This window comes from Macrotis lagotis, chromosome 8 (genome assembly GCF_037893015.1).
Source record: "Macrotis lagotis isolate mMagLag1 chromosome 8, bilby.v1.9.chrom.fasta, whole genome shotgun sequence".
Lineage (NCBI taxonomy): Eukaryota > Metazoa > Chordata > Mammalia > Peramelemorphia > Peramelidae > Macrotis > Macrotis lagotis.
The window spans coordinates 194185457-194199560 of NC_133665.1; the positions used below are offsets into that span (position 1 = coordinate 194185457).

At 41.6% G+C, this 14104-nt stretch overlaps 1 protein-coding gene across 2 annotated transcripts in view; it reads left to right on the plus strand.

Annotated features, from left to right (window-relative positions):
- Nucleotides 1-14104, plus strand: part of MINDY4 (MINDY lysine 48 deubiquitinase 4) — a 150803-nt gene that overhangs the window by 69910 nt on the left and 66789 nt on the right. For both annotated transcript variants that reach the window (XM_074199279.1, XM_074199278.1), the window contains 4 exons: nt 5053-5114; nt 6718-6833; nt 9541-9657; nt 10773-10861. In XM_074199279.1, coding sequence (XP_074055380.1) covers nt 5053-5114; nt 6718-6833; nt 9541-9657; nt 10773-10861 — 384 coding nt within the window. The remainder of the gene's footprint in view (nt 1-5052; nt 5115-6717; nt 6834-9540; nt 9658-10772; nt 10862-14104) is intronic.

Genomic DNA, 14104 nt, shown 5'->3' on the forward strand with positions numbered 1-14104 from the left:
ATTTTCTCTGCCTTCCCTCTCTCCCCATCTCATTGAAAAGACGAGTAATTTGATACTGGTTATACATGTGCACTCATGCCAAACATTCCCATATTGACTGTATTATGAAAGAAAACATAGACCAAGGAAAAACCAAGGAAAAAAAGAGTGCTTCAATCTGCATTCAGACTATGTCAGCTCTTCCTCTATAGGACAGCTAGCATTTTTCATCATGAATTCTTCAGAATTGTCTTAGATCATTGAATTAATGGCTAAGTTGTTAACAGTTGAATATCATATAATATTGCTTTAATTTGTCCAATGTTGTGCTGGTTCTCCTCACTTCATTTTTTATCAATTCATTTAAGCCTTTCTAGGTTTTTCTGAAAACATCCTGCTTTTCATTTCTTATAGCACCATAACAATCAACTAATTCAACCATTCTCCAATAGATATGCTCAGTTTCCAATTCTCTGCCTCCATAAAAGAGCTGCTACAAACATTTTTTGTACAAATAGGTCCTTTTCCTTTTTAAAAAAAATATCTTTGGGATATAGAACTAGTAGTGGTAGTGCTGGGTCAAAGGTTATGCACAGTTTGAGAACCCTTTGGGCACCCATTCATGTGATTTCATTAAGAAGTGGGAAGCTTTGCCTAGAAATTTCTGCTGCAGATGGGTCCTTTCTTTCGGATGCTCTGTAGAATTGATTGGGGTTTTAGAGCATTTAAAAAGCCCACTTTTCCCACTCCCCACTTTTTTTTAAATTAGTAAAAGAAGGGTGGGAGAGGAACTCAATCTACCTCTCTGGTGGTTTCTAATACTTGATCTTGATATTTCTGCCAGGGTCATTTCCTCCTGTTCCTGTTTTCACTTAGGAGAGCACCTAGCTCAAAGCAGCACTTCTAAGAGATGCTTAATCAATATCTCAGGTGCCTTTGTGTTGATTGTTTGTTTAGGTATTCAAATTTGAGAGGGTTAAGGATGAGAGAATGAGAGACTGGAGGATTGGGCAATTGTGGATTGGGAAGAGGATGTGAGAAAGGAGAAGGAGAATGAAGAAAGAGAAAGTAGGTAAGAATGGGGTAAGAGACCAGGGATTATTTTTCACTCCGGTCTGAGTCTTCATGACCCCATTTGGGATTTTCTTGGCAAAGATCCTGGAGGGGTTTGCCATTCTCCTCTCTAGCTCATTTATAGAGTGAAGGGACTTGCTCAGGGTCACCCAGATAGTAGGTATTTTTTTCTGGATTTGAACTCAGAAAGATGACTTGCCTTGACTTGAGGTTCAGTGCTCTAGGCACTCTGGTACCCTGAGCTGCCCATAAGAGAACAGGATGAGTAAGATCAAAGAGGAAAGGAAGAACTTTGTATCCTAGAATCTCAGTTGTGAGAAGAGCCTGCTCTGAAGCCATCTGGTCCAACCTGTACAGGAACAAGAATTCTTCTTCATCCAAGTAAACAAGTGTGCCCTCTATTTAATGGAGACAAATGGGGAGCCAACCTTCATCAGACTCCTAAGGCAGCTCTTAATACTTGGAGGCTCCATGGGAGACCATCTAGGGAGTATGCACTAGGTCAGGGCTTCTCAAGGGCAGGTACTGGGTTTTGTGCTTAGTGCAGGTACACAGCAGGTGTTTAATAAATACTTGATAATGAGAACAATGAGGCTACTGAGGCTTCTGCTGCTGCCGGTGGTGCTGATGATACTGAGGGTGATGACAGTAATGGCAATTATGGTGGTGGGGAAGGGGAAGAAGATGATGAGGCTGCTGCTCTTGATGATGACAGTGAAGCTGCTGCTGAGCCTATTGCTGGTAGTGATGATGGTGAGGATGATAATGGTGATGATAGTGATAATGATGATTATGATGGTGCTGGTGTTGTTGGTGGTGCTGATGATGCTCAGGTTGTGGCTGCTGGTGGTGATGACAATGATATGGTGGGGATGGTGATGATGATTATTAGGAAACATTTCCTTCTCTCAAGCCAAAACCTGTCTCTTTGCAGCTTCCATTTGTTATTGTTCTATCCTTTGGGGTCAAACTCATCTCTATTCCAAAAGATCCAGATGGTCAAAGACAACTCTCATGGTCAATGAGAATTGTCCAGACTAAGGAGCCTATCAGTTCCTTCAACCAGCTCTTACATGATATGCTCTTGAAGCCTTTAACCATCCTGTGGTTCAGCCATTTCAGGCATGTCCAACTTTTTTTGTAGTTTTCATTTTTTGTAAGTTTTTGAGTTCCACATTTTTTTCTCCCTTACCCTCTTCCCTCTTCCCTCCCCATGACAGCAATCAATCTGATATAGGTTATATGTGCATAAGTAGTCAAGTTATGAAAGAAGAATCAGAACAAAAGGGGGAAAAAATCACAAAAAAACCCCCACAAAACAAATTTTAAATAGTGAAAATTCTGTGCTTTGGTTTTCATTCAGACTCCATAGTTCTATTCTTGGATAGTAATTTCCATCACAAGACTTTTAAAATTGTCTTTGATCACTGTAATGCTGAGAAGAGGTGAGTCTGTCAGAAGTGATCATCACACAATATTGCTGCTGCTATGAACAATGTTCTCTTGGTTCTGCTCACCTCACTCAGCATCAGTTCATGTAAGTTTTAACAGGTTTTTCCAAAATTTACCTGCTCATTTCTTAGAGAACAATAGTGCTTTATCACATTCATCTACCACAACTTGTTCAGCCATTCCTCAAATGATGGGCATGTCACCACGGAAAAAGCTGCTATAAATATTTTGTACATGTGGGTACTTTGCCCCTTTTTATGGTCTCCTTGGGGTGCAGACCTAGTAGTGGTACGGCTGGATCAAAAGGTATGTGCAGTTTTAGAATCCTTTGGCCATAGATCAAAATGTTAGACTCTTCATGACCCTATTTGGGGTTTTCTTGACAAAGATCCTGGAGTGAATTACCATTTCTTTCTCCAGCTCATTTTATAAATGAGGAAACTGCAATGAAATGGTCTACCCAAGATCATACCATATGTGTCTGAGCCTGTTCAATCTGAGGTCTTTCTGACTGCAGACACAGTGATCTATCCCCTATGCCACCCAGCTGCCCCTTCATCATTCACTGCAAATTAGCAGTGATTTTTGTAGGGAGAGATGGAGAGACCAAGATGTGATTTCATGGTGTTGTTCCTCCATCAGGGCAGGTCAGCAGCACTTTTGCCATTTATAGCCATTAGAGAATTATCTGGAGCACCAAGACACACTAGCATATGTCAGATGCTTTGGATTTATCTGGGGCCCCCTTTTCCTGCTGCCCTGGCATTGGGTTCTAATTCTGGACCCAGAGCATTAGTTCCCTGATCATGCCTCCTTGGCTTGGCATGATATGGTCTGAGATCACATTCCCTTCCTTGGTTCCAGTATAACACATACTCTTGATTCTAGTGAGAGGAATTATGGAGGATTAGTGGCTTCCGTTTGTGCCCGTGCCATTCTTGCTTCTCTTCTTGGGGAGGAATAAGGACTCCAGGTCAGAATCAACTGGCATGAGGAGCTTTTGTCTTCATCTCTTTGCTGGACTTTTTCTTCTATTTCCCACCATATTAAAGGCATTCTCAGTCTCCTCACAAGCCCCTTGGTAGCTCCTTCTTTATTCGGTGGATTGCCTAGAGTTTGGGCCAGTTTGGGCTCCTCTTCCCATCTTTAGGCCACTCCATTACTCAGAGCAGCTTGAGAAGAATCTGTGAATCCTAAAATTTTAATCCTGAATCTGAAGAAATGGGGGCATTTACCTTAGACCACCCCCTCCCAGCCATCTGGTGAATGGTGGAAGGAGAAAGGGAAGGAGGAGGGGATGAAGGCGGGGGCAGAGGGGCATGGGAAGTCAACAAGGAAGAGGTTTTTTGGCTAAAATGAGCATCCTTGACACCCTTGATTACTTTTGCAGCCCAATCCAGTCAATATCTCTCCTGTGCCAGGGATTGTGCTGCCTTCAAGGGGCTACCCTCCTTTCTCTGGCCTCCCTCCCCTTCAGTTTAGCAAGTGCTGTGTGTTGCCAGGAGCATGGGATCTTCTGTTTGGCCTTTGGTTGGTTCCTCACCACTCAGCCCCAGCTTTGAGCAGAGTAGTATTCAAGGGCTCATTGGGCAAATGAGGGTACAAGGTCATTCTAGCTGAGATCCTGGGGTCACTGCTGGATTTCAACCCCCTCTGGGAGGTGGGATTGTAAGACCATTCTTGATTTGAAGCATCTCCAGTTTTAAGATTGTATGGTCCTTTGATTCTGGTGTAGAACAAAAGAAAACTAGAACTTGGTAAGGCAGGTTTTTCTGAGGGAAGGGAGCAGTATTTATTGAGAGGCGTCTTTTCGTTTGCTGGAACAAAAAATGCCAGAGCCCAAAGAAGGAACTGTTTGTTAATTTGGCATCATGTGTATTGTGTAATTCTTTCATTCATGTCACTTTATAGACTTTTAAAAGGAAATCAATTCAATGGAATGTATTGTAGCATGGCTGGGATTGTTTCTGTAACAATATCATTCACTGCCAGCAGTTGGTGGGAAATTTATTTCTCTGCTGGGTTCAGAAGAGCTGTCTTTTGTGGAACAGAGTGATGTCGTCTGTTATTGTAAAAACCCGATTGTCCTTCAGCTACTCAAACTTCACACAAGTTATAAAAGAAAACATTTAAAAATAACAAGCAGTGGCATTTGTATTTTCCGAATGTTTGCAGTGATTCTGTGATGTGTGGACTTGGGTTTTGCCACCAGACTCTTCCAGTGAAGAGAGAAGACTTCAAGGTTAAGGGACTGGCCCAGGGTCATGCAACTGGGACACCCACCTTCCTGCAAAGCTCCAGATTTCTTAGACATATTCATTAGGGAGTGGTCATTTCAGGTCGTCTTTACGTCCTATCCATACCCTGAAAGCTTTGGTTTGAAGTTTCAAGATTCTTTGCAATGAAGGGGTCCCAACTGAGACTGGATGTGCCAGGCTCTTGTTAGCCCCACAGCAGCTGCCATTTAGAGGATCAGCTATTGAGGACCTGTGCCCTTCTTCAGGGATTGTTCCCCTTAAAACTCATGCACTCATTTTTGTTTTTCAGGACCATGCCTGTACATATAGTACCTGTCTGTGTAAATGAAGAGACAGACACGCTCCTGCTGGGTATGTTTGTGATGCTTATCTTTCCTTGGGGTCATTAACATGACATGGCTGTGGCATTCCAGGCCCCAGGCAGAATATTGGCCTCTGCTCCTTACTGGCTGGCATTCTGGGAAAGCCTTAGTTTTCTCATGTGTTAAGCAGGGGGTTTGAACACGTTGTGCTTCCAGATCTAAAGCTAGGATCCTTTAATTCCTCACATGAAGCTAACTGACAGAATCTTTGATCATTTCTTGAGTATTTTCCCATTGCTGAGTTGCTTCTCCTCTCTTGCCCTTGGGGCAGAGTTGGCCTCAAAGCTCTTGGTGACCCCCAAATCCAATTGGTTATCAAATGCTGTTGATGGAGTTGCCCCCAAACAGTTTCTCTCTGTGTGTTGCTGTTCAATTGTCTCAGTTGTATCCAACTCTTTATAACCACTCGGGGTTTTCTTGGCAAATATTCTGAAGTGATTTGCCATTTCCTTCTCCAGCTCAGTTTCCAGATGAGAAACTAAGGCAGACAGAATGAAGCGACAGCTGGGAAGTGTCTGAGACTGGATTTGGCCTGAGCAAGATGAATCTCCCTGACTTGAGGTCTGGAGCTCTGTCCCCTGGGCACAACCTCATTGCATTGATTTATTTAAATAGCATCTTTTCCATAAATGAATAAACTGATTCAAGGAAAAATAAATCCTCCTGATTTCTCTTCAACTTGATGCTTTAAACTGTTTAAAAATAAGATTTTTAACTGGACAATTGTTTTTAGGAAATAGAGAGCCCGGTAAGACTCGAATGTGAATCCTACTTGCAGATGCTCACTAGCTGTGACTTTGGGCAAGCCACTTCCAACTCTAAAATGGGCAGCTAGAATCTGAGTTCAAATCCAGATTCAGACCCTTCATAGCCATGGGATCCTGTTGGCCTCAGCTTCCTCAGCTGTAAAATGAACTGGAGAAAAAAATGGCAAAGCCCTCTAGTATCTTTGCCAAGAAAACCCCAAAGGGGGTTAGAAAGAATCTAACACAACTGAAATGGGTGACCAACAACACAGAGAGAGCTCATTGCTTCCAAGAAGCTGACTCACACCACATCTACATTGTGGATTCTCATCTAGGTCTGTCTTGTGTGCCCCGAGTGAAATGATCACTGAGGCTGTTTTCTTAGTATGTGACTAGATTTTATTGTCCAAGAAGTGACATTTTAGGGGATATATAGGGGCTTTCTACTTTCAGACCAGTGCAGCAATTTGTGTGGAATGGGGAAAAGTCCCTTGCCTGGTCTTGCCTGCAAATTATTTCCATGGTAAATGGGAGTATTTAGCTTCCCAAAGCAAGATTTTATCTTTGCCTACTTGGCTACTGACCTTCTTAGGGGACTGATGGAGGCCTGCCTACCCTCTTAATGTGGCAGGGAAGGTCTCCATTTGTTCTCACCCTGTTTCATGTCCTTCATGGTCATGCCAGAGCAGAAGGTAAATCCCTGAGCTCTTGTACCTTCATGACCATGGTAGTAAGGGAGAGGAAGAGCAGAAGAGAAATATGTCACTAAGCTCATTCCGACTCACTCCTGCCTCCACTGGGTGATGCACCCAATGAATTCATCCATCCCTGTTCATTGTGTTGCAGAGGATGTGGAAGATGAAGAACTTGTGCATGAAAACAGCTCTCAGCCTTTAGCCCTCTTGGCGCCCTGGCCAAAGTTGCAGGTGACATCCAAGCCAATGAGCCTCTCTGCAGCAAAAGTAGGTCTGACCTTTCTGGGGGTGGGGGGAGAACATGTGCTGCTCCTAGAAAACAGGAAGTTCCCCTACTGTTCCCTGACTGGGAATGCCATTGCCTTTGGCCCTACTTAGTGTCTTCCCTCCTTCTCCCCTATCTGGGAAGGAAGGGTCTCACAGGCCTGATCTCTGCCCCTCTGCATCCATATACACATGTGCCTTTAGCATAAGGCATAGAAACAGGAGGCAAGTAGCAGAGGGGAGTAGATGGGGTCCCATACAGCCCACTGGGAGAAATATTCTGGCACTTAATAAAATGAGTTCTTCCACAGAAGAATGCTAACCTTCAGAGTGGAAGTCACTGAGGAGGCACAGGCACAAGTAGAGTTTGGGGGTTTGTAAGAGACTATCCAGGACCCCAAGAGCTGAGTGGAGCTGCTGCAGGCATGGCCAGTATCTTATCTAAATCCTCATTTTTACATGGAGATGCTGAAGACCCAGGGGGAGAGGGTGGGAGCAAGTGCTCTCTGACCCCCATATCTTATGCCTCTGGGGCCCTCTGTGGAGCTTGCCTATGGCACAGCAGCCCTGATACTGGCAGACCTGAGCAGTACAACTCTGGCAGAATTTGATTTTCACAGATCACTGGGCCCAGAGGTTGCTAGAATGCCTGCTACCTGCTTCATGCAGCAGAGATGTGGAGGGCAGTAGGAATGAGAGAGTGAACCTTTAGTTTCTTATTCAGGTAGCATACTTAGAGAAGGAAACACTGGCTTAGGAGTCTGAAAGAGCCAGACCCACATCCTACCTCTGCTGTGGGCTGGCCGGGCCTCTGGATGTGGTCCCTCTCAGTGCTCCAGAGGACTCCCAAGATTCTTAGGTGCAGACGATGTGCTGACCTGCCTTGGGGGAAGAACTATCCACTCCAAGAATAAAGTTGTCAACTTCCATTGCACTCTGCCTCTGACTAGGGCTGGGTTCTGTGAAATCGGTGACAGATTGGCCTGTTACTGAAAAATTCGGTCAATCCCAGTCTTCACTGATCAGCAGAGTGAACATAAGGAAAGGACATTTGTTCAAAAAAATCATTGTAGTTGGTTTGAAACAGAACAGTAAATTGCAGCTTTGGTGATAAGTTGTCCCAATTTTTAACCCAAGTCCGGTGACTTATGACAGTGGCCCAATAGTGGGCTGGTATCTGTCAAAATAGTTCTGAAGTTTTCCTTACTTCTGATGAACAAAAGATCCAAATCTATTAGAGTGAGATAAGTTGTCCCAACCCATGAGGATTCAGGGAAATCAGTACCTGAAATCCTAAAGTCATAAGGAGGGAGAAGAATCAGATTCTGAACCCAAAGCCAGCCCATTTGTTAGTCAACTGGTAGAAATAAAGAGACTGCTCAAAAATTCAATTTTATACCAGGTCAAGTCAAGAGGAGTGACCAGAAGAGAGTAGAGTGGGGCTCATTCCTGCACCAGGACTGAAGCCGGGATGGGAGTCAGATGGAGAAAGAAAACAGACCAAAAAATCAAATGAAAAATAGTCTACTTCCTTCTGCATTTAGACTCCAGACTTCCATCACTTCTTTCTCTGGATATGAATAGCATTTTTCATCATGGTTCTTTGGAAATATCTTGGGTCACTGTTTAGCAGAGAACAGCTAAGCCATTCATAGTTGATCACTGTAAAATACTGCTGGGACTGTATACAGTGTTCTCCTGGTTCTGCTCACTTCACCCTGAATTAGATCATATAAGTCTTTCCAGGCTTAATTTTTTATTAAAATTTTTAAATGGAAATCTGTCTTCTATTTCTTCCAGCCCCTCATTCGAAAATTAAAAAAATCAAAATCCTTATTACAGACATGCATAGTCAAGCAAAACTTTATTTTGGTTATGCCACCCCCCCCCCCACAGAAAAGGTTACACTTTGCACTCAGAGTCTGTCATCTATCTTATCTGGAGATATAAATAGCATGCCCCTAAGTTATTTAGGATTATCGATCAGTTTGCCAAAGGCTTTCAGGTCATTTGTCCTTACAGTATTGTTATTATTTCATAAATGGTTCTCCTGATTCTGTGCTCTTAATTCTGTCTCATTTCATACAAGTTTTCCCAGATTTCTCTAAAACCATCCCTTTCATCATTTCTTATAGCACAATGTATTACATCACATTCATAGACCACAACTTGTTTCACCTTTCCTTAGTTTCTAATTAATTGATGTCATCATTCTTAGATGAGGCTTCCAAACCGAGTCAGAATTTAAACCAATGTGACAGTGACAGTGGCTGCACACCTTTGATACACCTAGTCCACATGGCACAGAGATGCCCTCAAGAGAAATGTAAAAGTCTTGGGCAGAACACTGGATTTGAGTCCAAGGACTTGAGTTTTGTTTTTGACTCACTAACCAGGTGATAGGATCCCGTTGTTTACCAGGCTCTCAAAGGGAATTTGAGCACCTTGGCCACCTTGCTAAACTGAGCTGAGCATCGAACAAGAGAATGGGTCCGCAAGGAGTGATTGGAGGGTTAACACCCCTGGAGGAATTATTTATCCAGTCAACATGTCTCATTGAATTTATAGGATGAAATATCTTGCTGGAACTCTCCTTTTTTTGAAATAAGAAAATGTTGTATGCAACCATAGGGATGGTTTTTGTTTTATTATTATTATTATTATTATTATTATTATTATTATCGTTACAAGTCAAATTCTTCTTTTTAAGGAAATAAAAACTGTTCTGTTTGGCTCAACACTTTGTGGCTTTAATGAAGAATGGAAATTGCAGAATTTTACATTCAATGAAATGACTCAGCTCAGATATGGCCTCATACAGAACAAGGTAGGTAGCTTGGATCTCTCTGCCATCTCTGGCACTAGAAGGAAGCATGGATTTTACAGAGAGGGAGAGTCTAATAGCCAGACACTTGTTGGGACTCTGAGTTCTGAGAGATCCAGAATCTGTTGAACTTTCTGTGCTGACTCTCCCCAAAGCCCATTGTTTCCCATCCTGGCCATTTGGTACCATGGGGAAGGGGCAGGCACAGAGTCTCTGACCACATGGAGCTCTCCTGGCTAGAAGCAAGGCTAACCCGACTTTGCTCCAGAAACATCTGACTGTATTTTTGTTGAATGATTTTTCACTTTGTGCTTTAGGAGAGCAGATGCACTGTGGTTGCTCTTGGCTGACCTCCGGCCTACCACATTTTTACTGGGTTCAAAACATTCCAAATTGTTCTCCTGAAATTTCATTTCCCATCAGTATAAGATAAAATAATTATCTAGTGATAGTGAAGAACTGAATGAGGCTCTCTGAGAATCCACACCTTCTGTCTCCCTTTGCCTCAGTCCCAGTGGAGGGGGGATGGGGTCCCAAAGACTCCAGCTGCTCCTCTATTTGCTGGCCTGTCTTGAACCAGCATGGCAGCCCAGGGTCACTCTGTGTGTCTGTCAAGAGGATGACTTCCAGAGTCCCCCAGGTAAATGGGGGAAACAAGAGGAAGGGACCACCAACTTCTTTGTTAAGTACCTCTATGTGCCAGCTATGATCCTAGGTGGTGTTGACAAAGATTGTCTCATGAGAGGTAGAGGTGTTATTATCCGTACTTTACAGAGAAGAAAACTGAAGCAGGGAGAGGTTTGGTGACTTGTCCCAGATCACAGAACTCGTCACTACCTGAGGTTGAATTTGAGCTCAGGTGGCCCCAAGCTCTAGGCCAGGGTACTGCCCTCATGGCCACATTGAACCAAGCTGGTGCCCCACTGTGCTGTTAGGGTCTGGAGCCCCCATGATTGTGGGTGAAGAATCAGGGTCTCTTGGGGCTTCCTTTCAAGGACCTGGGGGAGAGTCCATCAGTTCCCCAGGTAGTGGGACCCCTCTTCAGTGGTATAGAATTGTGGGCAGTTTGCTTTGTGGGAATTGTCCTCCTTGTCATCTCTGCCTCTTGATTCTCCTAGGGGGGTCCATGTGGTGTTTTGGCAGCTGTTCAGGGCTGTATCCTGAAAAACCTCCTATTTGGAGGAGAAAACAGAAGTACCAACATCAGGTAAGTATCACAAACTCTAGTGAAGCTTCCATATTTAAGGAAACTGAGAAATTTCCTCTGGAAAAGGAAGCCCAGAAGCTCTCCACTAGCAGAAAATTACCCACCTGCCAGGGAAGTACAAAAGAAAAGTACCTCATTAATGGACCACTTATAATTGCAAGTTAATGAATTACCTTAGCATTCATCATTTATTTTTACCATTTTCTTTTAAAATTTTGAGTTCCAAACTTTCTCCCCCATCCACTGTGAAGCAAGCAAAATATCAGTTATACATGTGAAATCATACTAAACATATTTCCATATTAGCCCTGTCATAACAAGTGAGAAAATGATGCTTTAGATTGCACTTAGATGTCATCAGTTCTGCCTCTAGATGGAGATCACATTTTTTTCATGATGAGCTCCTTGAAATAGCCTTGGTTCTTTGCATTGATTAGAATAGCCAAATGTTTCACAGTTGATCATCATTACAACAATGCTGCTCTGGTGCCCAGTGACCCTAGTTTTTCTCACTTCACTTTGCATCAGTTCATAGAGGTCTTGATATGGTTTTCTGAAAACCATAGCCCCTCATCATTTCTTAGAGAACAATAGTTTCCCATCATAATCACATACAACAACCTTTTAGCCATTCCCCAATTAATGAACATTTCTTCAATTTCCAGTTTTTTTACCAGCACAAAAAGAACTCTAAATATTTGTGTACTTATAGGTCCTTTTCCTTTTTTTTTTATTTGATCACTTTGAGGTACATATCTAATAGCTGGGTCAAAAGTTTTATAGATTTGGGGGCATAATTCCAGATTGCTCTCCAGAATTATTGAACCAGTTCACAACTCCAACTGTTCATAATTATATCTATTTCCCCCTCCCCAGCACTTGTCATTTCTTAGAGGTATCAGAGTTGTTTTAATTGGCATTTCTCTAATCAGTAATGAATTTAGAGCATTTTTTCATATTAATATAAATGTTTTATTTTTTAAATTCAGAAAACTGCTTTTCCATGTCCTTTGATCATTTATCAATTGGGGAATGACTCTTAATATTTACAAAATTGATTCAGTTTCCTATATATTTGAAAAATGAGATCTTTATAAATTTGCCTTTCAGAATTTTGATATGACCTTATTGTTTATGTTACCTTTTAGCAAAATATACTTTCCCTGCTATCTTTAATTTTTTTTATTTTTTATAAGTTTTTTTTTTTTTTGTAAGGCAATGAGGTTATGTGGCTTGCCTAAGGCCACACAGCTAGGTAATTATTAAGTGTCTGAAGCCGGATTTCAACTCAGGTATTCCTGAATCCAGGACTGGTGCTCTATTCACTGTGCCACTTAGTAGCCCCTGCTATCTCTTTTAACTAGGTCTATTTTTGCTTTTGCTTTACTGAGATCACAATTGCCTTTTTTTCTCAAGTTCTTTATTTTAACTCTGTGTATATCTTTCTGTTTCAAGTGTGTCTTCTGTAAGCAACATACTTTTGGATTTTGATTTCTAATCCAATCTACTATCTGCTTCCATTTTATGGGTGAACTCATCCCATTCACATTCAATTTTGATTACTTTTTGTGTATTTCATTTAATCCTATTTTAGTATGTTTATTGTCTCTCTTTCTTTCTATCTTATTCCTTCTCAAAAATCTGTTTTGTTTCTGACCACTTCCTTCCTTAATCCACCCTGTCTTCTATCATTCTTCCTCTCCTACATCTCTTAGCCACTTTCCTTCTTATTTCCCTATTCAATAAGACAGAGTTTTATCCTAACTGCCTCTACATATATATATACATACATACAGATATAAATATTATATGTATGTATATATATAATATACATTTTCTTCTTTCTTTGAACCAGTTTGATAGGAGTGAGGTTCATTCATTGCCTGCCCTTTTATTTTCCCTTCCACTATAAGTTCTCCCCCAAGTATCTCTTTTATGTGAGAAAAATTTCCCTGTTCTATCTCTTCACTTCCCCTTCCCCCCCATGTTTCCTTCTTTTTCTTCTTTTTTAAGCAGTCATCCCAACATAGTCCATAATATATGGACTCCTAATTGCCCTACTAATGGTAAAGTTCTTAGGAGTTCCATGTGTCATCTTCCCTTGTAGGAATGTAAATAGTTTAATTTTATTGAGTCCCTTATGATTATTCTTTCATGTTTACCTTTTTGTATTTCTCTTGAGTCTTCTGTTTGAATGCCAGGTTTTCTATTTAGCTTTGGCCTTTTCATCTGGAAGGCTTGAAAATCCTCTCTTCATTAATACCTGTTTTTCCCCCTAAAGGATTATGCTCACTTTTGATGAGTAGATTATATAACCCTAGTTTCTTTGCCCTCTGGAATATCATTTTCTAAGACCTCTGCCCCTTTGACATGGAAGCTGCAAAGTCTTGTGTGTGATCCTGACTATAGCTCCATGAATTTGAATTGTTTGAAACAATTGTTTGAAATGATTTGAATTTTTTCTCTCTGGCTGTTTGAAGTATTTTCTCCTTGGTCTGAGAGGTCTGGACTTTGATACATACTATTCCTGGGAATTTTCATTTGGGGATCTCGTTTAGAAGAGTGGTTAGATTCTTTTAATTTCTATTTTTTAATTTTCTAGTTTTCCTTTATAGTTTCTTAAAATATTATCTCTTTGATCATGGCTTTCAGGTCATCCAATAATTCATAAAATTTCTTTCTTCAGTCTTTTTTCCCAGGTCATTTGTTTTTCTAATAAGTTATTTCACATTGTGCTTGATTTTTCCTTGGTACTTCATGGAGTCATTAGCTTCTACTTACCCAATTACCTTCTTATTGTTAAGGAATCATTTTCTTCTATAAGCACTTGTATCTCTTTTTTTCCATTTGGACAATTCGGTTTTTTAAGGAGTTCTTTTTTCAATGATTTTTTTTTGCCCCTTTTACCATTAAAACAATTATGTTTCCCTGGAGGAGTTAGTCAACAGCTACTTTTCAGGACTATCCCCTGAACTCTGATGATCCAGGAATTCTTGAATGGCCAGAGTTGGCCCCTGGTTGGCTCCTTGACCCTGATGGGGGAGGTGTCATCAGGCCCAAGAGAGGAAGCACAGGATTGCTGCTGCTGCTGCTCTGTCCATGAGACCTGGACTCTACAAGTCGAATCCCTTCTGGCAGCAACAGATAGCTTCCACAGACTGAGTTCTTGCTTCTTAGCCCTAGTGGGGAATTAGATAGTAATAGAGGAAGTCTTGTCCAGCAGGTCTGTGCTCCCTGAATTGG